Source organism: Myotis davidii, unplaced genomic scaffold (genome assembly GCF_000327345.1).
Source record: "Myotis davidii unplaced genomic scaffold, ASM32734v1 scaffold147, whole genome shotgun sequence".
Classification (NCBI taxonomy): domain Eukaryota; kingdom Metazoa; phylum Chordata; class Mammalia; order Chiroptera; family Vespertilionidae; genus Myotis; species Myotis davidii.
In genome coordinates, this window is record NW_006383010.1 from 8,242,436 (window position 1) to 8,256,581 (window position 14,146).

The following is a 14,146-nucleotide window of genomic DNA, read 5'->3' on the forward strand; positions in this document are numbered from 1 at the left end:
ATTCATAACAGTAGCAGCATTACAGTTATGAAGTAGCAACGAAAAATTTTATGGTTGGGCCACAACATGAGGAACTGTATTTAAAGGGCCAGAAGGTTGAGAACCACTGCGCTAGAGTCTGGCTCCTTATGACTGCAACACTCTATCTTTACCGTTGGTTTTACTGCTTCCCCATTGTAGGCCACTTACAGTATTTCCAGTTTTTCACTATTAGAAACCCTATTTCATTGAACACTGTACAATAAACTCTCTCTCAGTGTTTCTGATTTTTTTTTTTAAATAGAATCTTAGGCAGTGAATTATGAGGCCAAATGATGAATATGCCTAAGACTCTCAACACATACATCTGAACTGCTTTTTCTAAAGGTTATACCAGTTTACATTCTCTCCATTACTATGTCAGAGAGCGCGGCTCTCACTACACTCTGACAACACATGCGTCATATCTGCAGTGCTTCCCAATGGATGGGTTGAGCTTTAGCTGGAGTGCAGATTTTGAAAACTCCTGAATGTTTTATTATCTTCCTTAGTTTCCATGAGGGAATAGGTAGGTCTGTAAAGAAGTGTGCTCTTTGTCTCTAGAAACACTGATTAAATGAGAAGCCAAATGATGATCTTTCAGGAAAACCAGTCACATACTCCAAGTATCATTTTATCCTCTGTAAAATGTAGATAGTACACCTACCTTTCCTTCCACAAGGGGTTACCGTAAGAATCAAACGAGATAATATATGTGGAAGTCCTTTGAAAATAAACAAACAAAATTGAAACAGACTCATAGAACAGACTGATGTGCGCCAGAGGGGAGGGGTGTTGGAGGACTGGGTGAAAACTGTGAAGGGATTAAGAAGTATAATTTGTTACAAAATAGTGACAGGGATGTTAAGTACAGCATAGAGAATATTGTCTTTAATATTGTAATAACTAGATATGGTGCCAGGTGGGGACTAGAAATATCAGAAGAACACTTTGTAAAGAATCTGGTTATCTAATCGCTGTGCTAAACACCTGAAACTAATACAAAACTATATTGAATGTAAACTGTAACAGAACATGGCAGGTGACCAGCAGCTGCAGCGCAGTGCTGAGGGAATGAGGGAAGGAGGAGGCAGGGAGGTCGTAAGGCAGGGAACCTGATCGCTCTGATCACTGGCCAGGTCTATAGACCCTACCCATGCATGAATTTTGTGCACCGGGCCTCTAGTTGAAAAATAAAATAAGTTAAAGGTTTGACAGTTTATTTTATAACAAATATTTATGCAAGGGTGAATGAGATCTCATCATTGCTACACTGAGAGAGGGGAAAAAACAGAGAGGGAGAAGCTAAGAGCCAGAGACTGGAGAAAGAGATATTAACATAAATCACACAGTAAGCAAATATGTGTGGAGGTCAGTCAAGATCTGTGCTGAGTGTAAGCTGCAAACAGAGCCCACTGGCTTTCAAGATTGAACACTGGAAGCATGCCAGGAGACACCATTAAACTCCACCCAAACAAAATGGCTAGTGGTACCTGCAAGTGTGAAACAGGTCCATCAAATGCAAATTTAAATATGTCACCACACTCTTATATTTAAAATCTTGTAATTGAAACAATATAAAATTATGATGACATACTTATGACATTATGTAAGAGAGGAAAACATTTTTAAGTCAGAGTTTATATTTAAGAATTTATTTAAGAATTAGGTCTTATGACTTCATTCCTGAAGTGGGAACTGCCTGTGTGTGAGTCTCCTGTTTGTTTTAGCACCGTAGGTAGGAACCATCTCCTAGTCTCAGTTCCTTCATTTTCTTCTTCTTTTTTAAATATATATTTTTATTGCTTTCAGAGATGGGGGGAGAGGGAGATAGAGATAGAGACATCAATGATGAGAGAGGATCGTTGATCGGCTGCCTCCTGCATGCCACTACTAACAGCTGAGCCCACAACCTGGGCATGTGACCTGACCAGGAATTGAACCATGACCTCCAGGTTCAAAGGTTGACTGACGCTCAACCACTGAGCCACGCTGGCCGGACCATTTTCTTCTTTTTGCCATCACACACCTCCCACCAGCAACTTACAACATGAGGGCAGTTCCTATACTACAGGGCAATTTAAGAATATCTTAAGAAATCCCTGCCTTGTGAAATAGATTATGTCAATCCTATTATAAACACATGTCAGAACACCGTAGACCAGAGAGCATTTCACACGTATCATCTCATTTGATAGTGTGGTGGCATCTTCTCTTTATACTCTCTCTTATTCTTTAGCCCGCTTAGTGCTGAAGGAAACATTTTTACATGTTGTTTCTGTGACTTTTTCTCATGGAGGATGGCAAAGGGTGGGGGTAAATAAGAGACTGGACATGTCGTATGACTGATTTTTGTTGAAATGTGACAAACCCTCTGCAAGTATATGCCTTCATGGCCTGCATGGCTTGGTATACAACAAGCTGACTGCATTTCTTCACTTGGTTTTTATTAGAAAATTGAACTTAGTTTAGAACATGAGCACTAATAGAGCCATGTTAAGTAGCCATCAAGAGTCCCTGTGCTCTTGAGGGCTCTTGAGAGTTGGAGGAAATAAGTGAGCAGAGAGGGAAAGAATAGAGCAAAGAAAGCTATTTCTCCAGCAGCTTTAATGCTACAAATTTAAAAGCTAAGTACAGTCCAGGCTCAAGGATAAATCAATTGGATACTGATATGTATTTAAAGGGGAAATACACATTTTCCATACTGCAAGCGGTCTATTCAGGCATTAGTGTGGAAATGCTACTGCAAATGCCCAGTACTTACCAAAAGAGCTCATGTGCAGGGAGCTAACATATTCAGTTTCTCAATAAACAGCTTGAGTGGGGATTTTGTATTGCAGAATGCTGAAGTCAGTGCTACAAAAAGTCTCTTCCCCTTAGAATTCATCTGTAAAAAAGACCGTCACAAAGAAACACCCAACTTCTCAGATGTGGTTTTAGCCTATATTTGTTACAGGGATTATTGACTCGTAAAGACAAAAAAAAAATACCACTTTATGATCATTTGTCATTTGGTGCTTTCAAGAACAAAGGTGCCAGTTGTGATAAATGCAATTTAAATCTCTGCTCAGTACCAATCTAAACACAAGGAAGGCATATCCACCAGTCATATACTATCCTGAAGCCAAAACTCATTTCCAAATGTCAGCCCACAGCCAGCAGTTGGAATGACCACTGCTTTATCCCGACCCAAAGTTAAATGAGTGACAGAGGGAGGGTGAAGATGTTCTCGCTCCGTTGCTAATCGTCTGCACTTTCACCTGGCCCACACGTGGCTTCCTTCATCACCCTCTCTGACCACGCCACTGCTCTACCCACACCGCCACATTAAGACTCCCCACCCCACTCTTGTCTGTCCACAACTCGTCACCTGCGCAGCAGAGACAAACAGGAAGCAGGCAGATCCTGTCCTCTCCTAGCGCCTTTTTCCTCATGGACTCTGGTACTTTAAAGAGTCTCCACTAGGTGGCAGGATGGTAACATGTTGAGATTGATGAGCCTCTCTTGACAGGGAAATTTTTTTATTATCGTTATTGTTGTTCTAACAGATTTCAGAGATCAGGGTTTCCCAAATAACACAGGTACAGTAGCACATCCATAAAAATGATGCCTCCGCTCAAGCTCACATTGGCTTGGAGGAGGAAGAGTCATCATGCAATAACTATTCTTTAAAATTAGAAGACACTCCTACCCCTCTTTCTTAGCCTAGATTTCTACGGGAAACAGGGTTGAAAATGTCCTTAATGACAAGGTCATTTTATGGTTGTGGAAACCACAGGTGCTTTCTGTTCCATCTCACAAGTTCCCCTTTAAAAGTTTAGAGGGGAAAAAGACCCTTGAGAGTCAGAGTGAGCAATTCCACCCTCTGAGGGGCCTGAGGGAGGAGGAGGGTGCATCAGGCAGACTGACTGCTAGAAGCTTGCTGTCCCTGGTTTCAGATTCATCCCGGGGAAAGTGATGCAGAACATCCAGGCCCATCCACTTGTGGGAAAGCATTACCAGATTAGAGATTGGAGGACTATCTTCCATTTAAGCCTTAAAGTGGGTCCATATAAACCCTCTTAGATGGGCCCTTCTCAGTGCAATTTTATAAAGGAAGGTAATAGAAGTGTGATTAGAGCAATATCCATACCATCCATCCCATTGGAAACTGATGATAGTAAACATGCATAGGGACGTCCTTAACAAACAATGAACATAACGGCTTTAGACTCAGGTTATCTAGTAGACTGATCTGTTCCTTACCACTCTCTGCTACAACACTGGCCAGTCTGAGAACAACACTGTTTTTAGCCACTGCTTCTGTTGCTGCTCAAGGTCCGCCTGCTGCAACAGAGAAGCAGGACCCCTCCAAGAGGCGCTCTTCCTAAGTTTCAAGCGGTGTGTCATGTAATGCCTACAAAACCGCCATCCTTTTCTGGTCAAAGGTTTTCCTAAAATAGTGTCAGCACGTTTGTTTGTTTTTTATCTAGAAAATACGGTAGTATTGACAGAGAACTACTTTCTGCCCAGCTCAGGACCAGTGTTGGGCAGGCCTGTCCGGTATACCAGCAAGCCAGGTTATCCTGGTGCCCCGGGCACAAGGATCTAAACATATAAAGACAAAGGGTCTTCATGGTGAACAGCTGTGACCAATAAAACAGCTAATCTTTACAATCACCACTTTGATCGTTTAAAAAATTAGAAAGTTATTTTACTTATTTGTAGTAACTGGATGAGTGACCACAGTGGTTACAAGAACATGGAAATAACGTGCTGATGGTTTTCTTTTAGGCTGCACAGTGTTGGTTCCTAATTCCTCAGAATCCACTGGCCGTTTTCATCCCTCAGTTTTCAGGGCTGAGGGTTTAGAGATGTTTCCGTCACATTCTTCCCCTAATGGTCCCCCAGCAGATAGGATGCTCGGAGATGTCTCAGGAGGACTGCAGGCTGCTTGTGTTTGTAGCGATTGTCCTCTGTACAGGAAATACCATAAGCGGATGAAAAATGATTCCTGTTCTACCAATAGCATCATTGAAGGCTGAGACATTAAGCTACCAAAGTCTTGCTATTCATTTGGGCTCATTTTGCTGTCTGTATAATAAGAAAGAAAGGTGCCAACGTTGATTCTGAGAGAGGCCATTCCGCTGCGTGAATAACCAGCGCTTTGCTGGTCTTCCCACTGGGTTTTTGCATATCTGTGTAAATGTCAGCCGCAGTCTGCCCTTTGTCACTGAGCATCTCCTGGAAAGCAGGAAGGGAAATACTACTTCCAGGAGGACCAATTTTATAGCCTTTCAGAACACTTAACGCCTTTTCCCTGCTGTGGCAGAGTGCTCCATTTGACCGAGCCCAAGAGCACAGAGAGCCAGGCTTTTCCTCATCGAGTAAAAATTTCCTGTGGCGGATGAGTCATCTCTGAGGTGCACTATTGGGAAAGAACGCTCTGCCTCCAAAGCCTGCCTTGGGCCGCTGGAGAGCCTACGCTGAGTCAGCGCTCATGGGGCCAGTGGCCCCTCCAGAGCTATTAAGTGCAGATCTTAAGAACAGATGTGTTGTTGAGAGAGTGCAGGTTATTTATTTTCTCTGGGACTGCATGTTCTAAAAGACTTTTTAAGCAGTCTGTGCATCGAGCTTGATGGTGAAAATACAGAAGAAAAAGGAATGGTGGCTGGGTAATTTGAGGAGCCTTGATTAGCTATTGAGCTGAGGGTTACAACAGCCAGATACGGCCCACCCTGCCCTGACTGGCTTTATCATTTGCAGGGATCAGAGCAAAATGAAGATGAGGGCCCCTTGTTCAAAAATTATTAAGAATTTCAAGTTAGTGACAGCAGAGCATGGGACCCAGTGGGTGCCAGCCCTCTGAAGCTGTCCCTGCACCCAGCTCTCCCTCATCAGCACCCCAGGAAGTTGATCTTTGAACAGTGGCAGTTGAAATGGTGTTTGGTGGGTTACATTTTTTAAAAAATTGCTGGGTTGCCTAGCAACTGCTTAAGGGCTGACACCATCTTGAAAGTCTAAATTCATGGAAACCTTCTAGTAGACCAGTAATTTTCAAGAAAAAGTAATGTGAGAGATAGATACGGGGAGGGCAAACAGACACATTTTTGTGGCGAGCTTGTCATTTTCCTTGTTTGATCTTCTAAGAATAAAACTATTATTGAAAAGGGAGTTTCAGTTTTCTCAGAAATATAAACAATATTTTTCTTTAGAGGGTGATGAAAACATGAATTAATCATTGAATTTTTATTTGGCAATTCAAGGGTGCAATATAAGAAAATGGATTCCCATTTGCCGAACATTTAATAATAAGTACCTGCTATGAGGCAGAATACAGACAGGAATGAGAGGCTGTTTCTATTCTTAAGGAACTTAAAAAGGTTATGTGACAACATTAAACTAAAATATAAGAAACGATTAGCAGTATTACTTTTTTGAAGAACAGAGCCCATAATCTCCTCACTTCCTCTCTTGGTATATTACAGGGTCCTTGTGTTGTAGAATCAGAACCAGCTCTTTTGATGGGGAGCAAGCAGTTTGGGCTCTCGAAAAACAGTCACATCGCAATTGCATTTGATGATACCAAAGTTAAAAACCGGTATGTATTATTCTGAGGTATGAGGCAAGAAGCAATAAATGGAAGCACTGAGTATTTGCATTTACTCAGGTTTAATCCACTGCATTTATTAATAAATGAGGTGATCTTATTTTAAATTCACTGAGTACAGTAGAGAATAGAATTCTTTTCGTCTGTGCCTGAGGAGCCAGTGTAGGAAATCAGCAGACCTGGAAAGTCCTCAGCTCGGGAAAGGTGTAACTGTCCTGAATGAAAACTTACTCATGCTCAGATGCCACTCTGTCTTAGAATACGAAGGCTCCCATTCTTCTGTTTGACTTTGCATGCCTTTGTTTCACAGCCTCACCATTGCCTTTGAAGTACGCACGGAGGCTGAGTCAGGCTTGCTTTTCTACATGGCTCGGATCAATCATGCCGATTTCGCTACAGTCCAGCTGAGAAACGGATTTCCCTACTTCAGTTATGACTTAGGAAGTGGCGACACCAACACCATGATCCCCACCAAAATCAACGATGGCCAGTGGCATAAGGTAACAGTCCCAGGATATTGGCAGTGCCCTGCAAGGCGGGTATACTTGCAGGCAGCCTTTGGCATTCCCCTGGTGCCAGTACTATTTTGCCAGTGCAAACACTGACTTGGTGCTCCTGGAATGCGGCCAAGGCTAAAAATAAAGCAAGTGCTGTCGTCGACTGCCGGCTTGGAAGTGTGATCCCACCTGGGTAGGTTTGTATTTGACCACTTACATGCCTCTTCACGGTGCTATGAGATCCCATCATTGCTATACAGCTGTGCCCCCCCCCAACATCTGCCCACAGACAAGGGCCGGGAACTTGAAGACATTCTCACTGCTGGAAGTGGGAAGCCTGGGGCAATGAAGCATGTTAATCATAAAGCACTACGAATTCAAATAAAGGAATATTATTTATTTTTAGATTATATTTTTCTATTCTTAAGGCAGCAAAATCGCCTCTCTTTTATGAAATTATACTTGGCAAACTTAAAAGCTGGCAATACTAAAATGAGCCTTAAGACTTACCCTCCTATTCCACCCCATTCTGGTCTCTAAAAACCCAGAGTCTGGGAATCCACTGTATCATGTTTAAAGGGCTCCAGGGTATCATTTCCACCGACAGTCATTTGGAACAACTTTTAAAACATTGGCCTTACACCCAGAAACTGGTACTATTATGGGCACAGAAGGCCCATTTGCCAGCTTACCTCTTTGGCATGACTACAAGTAGATAATATACTGCCTGATTAAAATGAAAACTCTGAGTTTGTTTCTGCACCTGTGATAGCCTATTAAGTAAAGCTTCCCTAGGTAGAGCAATAAAATGTTTAATTTTTAGGGTATAATGTTATTAGATGGTGTATTTTATATGTTGACATACTTGGACTTGTTAAATGCTCATTTAGCATTTTGTATGATTAGCATATCATATGAAAAGCCAGAAAACCTTCCCGCCGATGTGGCTCAGTGGTTGAGCATCAACCCATGAAACCTGTGGTCACAGTTCAATTCCCAGTCAGCACACAAGCCCAGGTTGCAGGCTAGATTCCCAGTGTGGGGCATGCAGGAGATAATCGATCAATGATCCTCTCATCATTGATATTTCTATCACCCTCTCTTTCTCCTTCCTCTCTGAAATCAATAAAAATATTTTTTAAAAGCCAAAGAACCTAAAGATATATGACAAAAGTGCAATGTCAACTAATTTGTTATCTTGGAAATAAAAAAAGTAGAATTTTCATATTTGCTCGGGAGCTTATGACTTGAAAATATTGATGTGTATAAAGGCAGTTTCCTTGAGGTATAGTCTCATCTTTGGCTAATAAAATAGTAAAATATAACACTAGAAAAAAAAGACATTGTTGGACCACAATTAGCCTAGGATTAAGAAAGAAAGTTTAAATACACTAAATAGCCACATTATGAAGGGATTTTATTTTTGAAGGGTTTTTTTTTTTATTACTTCCCAAACCAGGATAAGTGTAAAATGAGGTCCTAAATTCTTCTCATCCTGATGTAGATTCACTTTTTTAAAATCTTTATTGTTGAAAGTATGACATATGCCCCCTTTTCCCCCATTGATCCCTTCTAGCCTCCCTGCTCCCCCCGCCCCGCCCCGCCCCAGCCTGCTCCCAGCTTTTCACAGGATTCCATGCACATTTTTCTTAATTCAGACTCAAGGTTCCTATGCTGGAGCCGGTCTTCACACCCCTTTCTCACTCTATCCCAGAAGATAATTCACTCCACTGCTGCAGTTTCAGCATCAGCCGGCTTTCCATCTTCCTCCCAACTGCGCTCATCAGCTGCTGCAGAAACAGCGGTGCAGCCTGGACGCTCTGCCCTCCCATCAGTTCCGCGGGAGGAGGGTCTGTTAGGCAGAGGGATGCAGCGTATCTGAAATCGTGCTGGGGAGACCAGGCTTTGCTCAATCAAACGAATGCACTTTTAAAAACAGACATGGATCGTGCAGCTCACGGAATCGTGACAGGGCTCTCAGTCCCCCCGGGTCCTCACAACAGGCTTACTTGGCAGCCTCTGGAGGAGTCTTCAACCTAAAGCTCACCCAGGAAGATTCTGTGCTCTTTCCCAGAAGGCAGTAATGAAAGAAAACCAGAATTTGAGATATTCTATAAAATAGGTTTAATGTCACTTAAGTGATGGGCTTAGCACATCTAGCCACTCAGTTATTTTGCTTTTCCTGAGAAAACCCTTCAAGCACTCTTGTCCTACCCTCTGCATATTTGAAATGTATCCATGATTGGCATTGATGGCTCCGCTTCTTGTTGTAGATTAAGATTACTCGAATTAAGCAAGAAGGAATTCTTTATGTGGATGATGCCTCCAACAGAACCATCAGCCCCAAGAAGGCTGACATCCTGGATGTGGTGGGACTGTTGTACGTTGGCGGGCTACCCATCAACTACACTACCCGGAGAATCGGCCCCGTAAGTGTCTACGAAGTTGTTTCTTTGTGGCCTACATAATCTGGCTGAGTCATGGATGTGTTTTTAATTATTAGGTCCCATTGGCCAATGACCACCTAGAATTAGACAGGAAATCATCTTTTCTGAGAAGTGACGGAAGGTCATCCAGACAGATTGGGCTAGGGAGAGGCAATACCACAGGACAGAGTGTGGACCCTGCGGTCAGACTCCTCCGGTTCGAATGCCTAATTAACTATTGATTGGCTGTGTGATCTTAAGCAGTTTACCTAATCGCTCACGGACACAGTTTCCTCTTTTGTAAAATTGAATAATAATAATAATAATAATACCAACAAACAAGGTTGCTGTAAAGGCTGAGTGAGGTAATATACTTAACGTGCTTGAAGGAGTCCTGAGGACATAGAAAGCATGGGACAAAGAGGATGATAGAGATAGTATTGACAGTATTGTTTCAAAACATTGAGAGATGCAGTATGTAGATTAAAGTTATCCAATACAGGGCTCAGAATTTAAAGCCTGAACAATTTTGTTAATCAATATTTACAACATAACGTTTTTGTTAGAACGTGTGTCCTGTTTGCTTCGGAAAGCATTCGTTTAAGAAGCACAGGAGACTCGTGTATTTAGAGAACACACTACATACAAATGTGATACATTCTATGCTCACGTCAGAACACATGATAACATAGAGCTGTCCTTCATCAAAGACCATGGTTCCTCATGGTTGTAATTCTCAGCATTTGGCTCCTCTTCTGGATGGTCAGCATTGCCTTCCTCTCATAGAGGTTGGATATGCCACCCCAGCCTGTCAGATGAGAGCCTCTGAAGAGAGCATAGCCAGGGCGATTAAATTGCATCCCTGAAACCACGTGAAATGTAATGGAGCCGAGAATGATTGATTGATTTCTCTAATTCCCTAAACTTTGGATTTTTCGTGCAGACTTTCAAGTTTTATGTGTACGTGCATTTTCTCAGGAAAGGGTTCACAGCTTTTATTAGGTTTTCATGAGGAAGAAACACTGAACCAAACCTAATTATCTTTTCAAACAGAATTTGAACATATGTTATAGCAAAATGTGTATATAGTAAGGTTGAAAAATTATTAGTAAGAATATAGGCTAATTAAAAGTTATGATACCATATGAGCCCATCCCGCTATGCAGTAATTTAGAATACCAGAATGATCATATTCCAGGCTCATGCTGTGAAGCTTGGGGTGAGAGTGCAGACTCAGGCAATTTGGGGTGCTTTAAGACAAATGGCTGATGATGACATGCTTAGAACACCCCACGAATGATTGCATGCCACGTAGAGGCAAAACCTGATTTTGTGTCTTCTGTCCTGACTCCCAGGTGACGTACAGCATCGATGGCTGCGTCAGGAACCTGCACATGGCAGAGGCCCCTGTGGACCTGGAGCAGCCAACCTCCAGCTTCCGCGTTGGGACGTGTTTTGCAAATGCTCAGAAAGGCACATATTTTGATGGAACAGGTTTTGCCAAAGCAGGTGAGGTGCTTTCATTTGCTTCCTGTTGGATACTAATTAGGCACAAATATTAATGTCTTGCTTGTGTGGAAGCATGAACATCCCTGGGATCCTAAGCTAGTATCCTTTCTTTAAACCAGGAATAAAAGCCTGCAGAAGCAGTAAAAATGCCTCTTAAAGATTAATGTATCTGATTCTGATAAGAACTAATAGAAAAAGTAAAGTAAAAGGCTATTTGGAAACTTCATTTCATCTCCTTCCCCAGTGATCAATAATGGCAGAATAAATATAATTCTGCAAGAAGGTTCATTTGGTTATACCATATAATTTATCTACTTTTAAGTGTTCCCTGTCTACCTTCATGGAGATAACATTTTGAGTTCTTTTTTCAGTTCCTTCCATGGCTCTATTACTTGATCGATTACTGACATATTTCCCTAAGTATCTTTCCTTAAGTATTTCCCCCTTTTCAATGAACATTTCCAGTGCAGGTCTAAATCACTGATGGTGAAGGTACAATTTAGAAAGAATAATATGAAATGCATTCTGTATAATAAAAAGATAATGGCATTATATATATTAAGATGTAATATCCCAGAACCATGGTTACCACAGTCACATGCATTTGGTCATTAGGGAAAAATAAAATGACTGAGCACATAATATGTAGAGGTCATCATGGCAACAGAAGTAAATAAGATGCTGTTTCTTTCTGCAAGAATATACTACTATCCATAGATAAGATTCTATATGTTTATAAACTACAAGAAAGCAAGTAAAAATGAATAAAAACTCTAAAGACATGTATGCAGGTTCTGTGGATATTTAGAAGAAAGATTAATTTTTGTTGGGAAAGGTTTTACAGAGAAACTGATATTTGAGTGAGAATTTAAAAGGCGAGTTGAGCCAAGCTGGTGCGTCTCAATGGTTGAGCCTCAACCCATGAACCAGGAGGTCATGGTTCGATTCCCAGTCAGGGCCCATTGTGGGCTCAATCCCCAGTGTGGGGCATGCAGGAAATAGCCGATTGGTGATTCTTCCTCATCATTGATGTTTCTATCTATCTCTCCCTCCCCCTTCCTCTCTGAAATCAATAACAAAATTTTTTTTAAAAAAAGGTGAATTGAACACTCACATGCCTAAGTTGTCAGAGATGGAAGAGCAGGGCCTTCCAACGAAGAGCATGTTGGGAATGAAAACAGAAAATGTTAAATGTTGAAACATTGGGGTTTAAGATGAACCCCAAATTCCATGTGCTTTAAAAGCCCAAAGCCTTGCCCTAACTGGTTTGCCTCAGTGGATAGAGCATTGGCCTGCGGACTGAACGGTCTCAGGTTCGATTCCAGTCAAAGGCATGTATCTTGGGCGGGCACATCCCCAGTGGAGGGTGTGCAGGAGGTAGCTGATCGGTGTTTCTCTCTCATCGATGTTTCTAGCTCTCTATCCCTCTCCCTTCCTCTCTGTAAAAAAAATCAATAAAATATATTTTTTAAAAAAGCCCAAAGCCTCCCCCAAGATTTCTGCAAATTCACAAATTCACAGCATTCTCTTGATCAGATTTGATGGCAAACTTCAGCTTCAGCTCCAGCTCCTGCAGTTAGATTGACTTGCCATGCTGCCTGGGCACTTTGGTTCTGGATCAAACTAGACCGGACAATTAGCCCCTCCTCCAGTTTCCAACAAGGCTTGCCATTTCCTCCACACACAATCTATATAAGACCTGAGTGGTCAGAGGAGGTTATGTCACCAGAAAACATACAGCTTCAATTTAAACCTTTGACATCTTTGTTCTAGCTCTCTCCCTCTCCCTTTCTCTCTGAAATCAATTAAAAATATATTTTTATAAAATAAAATAAATGATACAGGGACTCTCCAGAGTCCTTCAATGTTAAAAAAATAATAATAATAATAATAGGTGCCACTCTTCATTGAAGACAGTTGTGTTTTCATACAGCATTTTTTTTCTTGCCAAATAAAATACAAGACATGAATAAACTTCCATGAGTTCTTCCCTAATACTCCATGCAGTTGGTAGGGTCTAGTCTGGTCTTAATGAATCACTTTGTTTCTAAGAGGCATATTTTAAATATTTGCTAAAAGATTAAAGAAACCAATGAATCAAATAGAGAAAATTATAGAGAAATTACCTGGATGAAATATAAAAGCCTATTTATGTCCCAGGATATTCTCCTTCAAAATTGTACTTGCAATTCCTTTCCTTATTACTAAAATGTTTGGGACCTTTAGAGCCCTTTCAGATCATTGTGGCACCATTTGGAGTGCCCAGTAAAATTTTGCTGAATACTCACTGAAATGCTTGACTTAACCCTACAGCAAGACTTCTTACATAATCATACCTGGATGTGAGATTCTTTGAGTCGGTCTCAGTGTGTGCTCTTCATTCATTCATCCAACAAATATACTTTAAACCTCCACTAGGTGCCAGATACTTTGGTAGGCACAGGGATAAAATGGTGAGTAATATATACAAAGTCATTGCTCTCACAGAACTTTCATTCTAGGAGGGAAGGCAGCCAAGAAAATAAGCAATAACTATAAAGTGTATATATGCCTAAGCTACCATCCGACCATTCGACCATCCAACCGGTAGCTATGACATGCAATGACCACCAAGGGGGCAGATGCTCCAACCAGTAGCTATGATGTGCACTGACCACCAGGGGGCAGACTCAACACAGGAGCTGCCGAGTGACAGCAACTTTGCAGAGTGCCCTCTTGCACTCTGGGACTCCTCAGGGGATGTCGGACTGCTGGTTTTGGCCCGATCCCCACAGGCTAGGCTAAGGGACCCCACCTGGCGAAGGGAACCCACTCACTCTGCAGATGCCCTTTGAGCCCCAATGCCACCCCAGGTGTGGCTGGCCAGGGAGGACTGCAGGAGGTTGGCTCTAGAGCAGCTGTGAGCAAACTACGGCCCACGGGCCGGATCCGGCCCATTTGAAATGAATAAAACTAAAAAAGAAAAGACTGTACCCTTTTATGTAATGATGTTTACTTTGAATTTATATTAGTCCACACAAACACTCCATCCATGCTTTTGTTCCGGCCCTCCGGTCCAGTTTAAGAACCCATTGTGGCCCTCGAGTCAAAAAGTTTGCCCACCCTTG

At 41.9% G+C, this 14,146-nt stretch overlaps 1 protein-coding gene across 2 annotated transcripts in view; it reads left to right on the forward strand.

Annotated features, from left to right (window-relative positions):
* The window catches only part of LAMA2 (laminin subunit alpha 2), a 491,338-nt gene that overhangs the window by 471,351 nt on the left and 5,841 nt on the right, over window positions 1-14,146 (forward strand). For both annotated transcript variants that reach the window (XM_015557822.1, XM_015557823.1), the window contains 4 exons: window positions 6,486-6,598; window positions 6,918-7,107; window positions 9,378-9,533; window positions 10,886-11,039. In XM_015557822.1, the coding sequence (XP_015413308.1) occupies window positions 6,486-6,598; window positions 6,918-7,107; window positions 9,378-9,533; window positions 10,886-11,039 (613 nt within the window). The remainder of the gene's footprint in view (window positions 1-6,485; window positions 6,599-6,917; window positions 7,108-9,377; window positions 9,534-10,885; window positions 11,040-14,146) is intronic.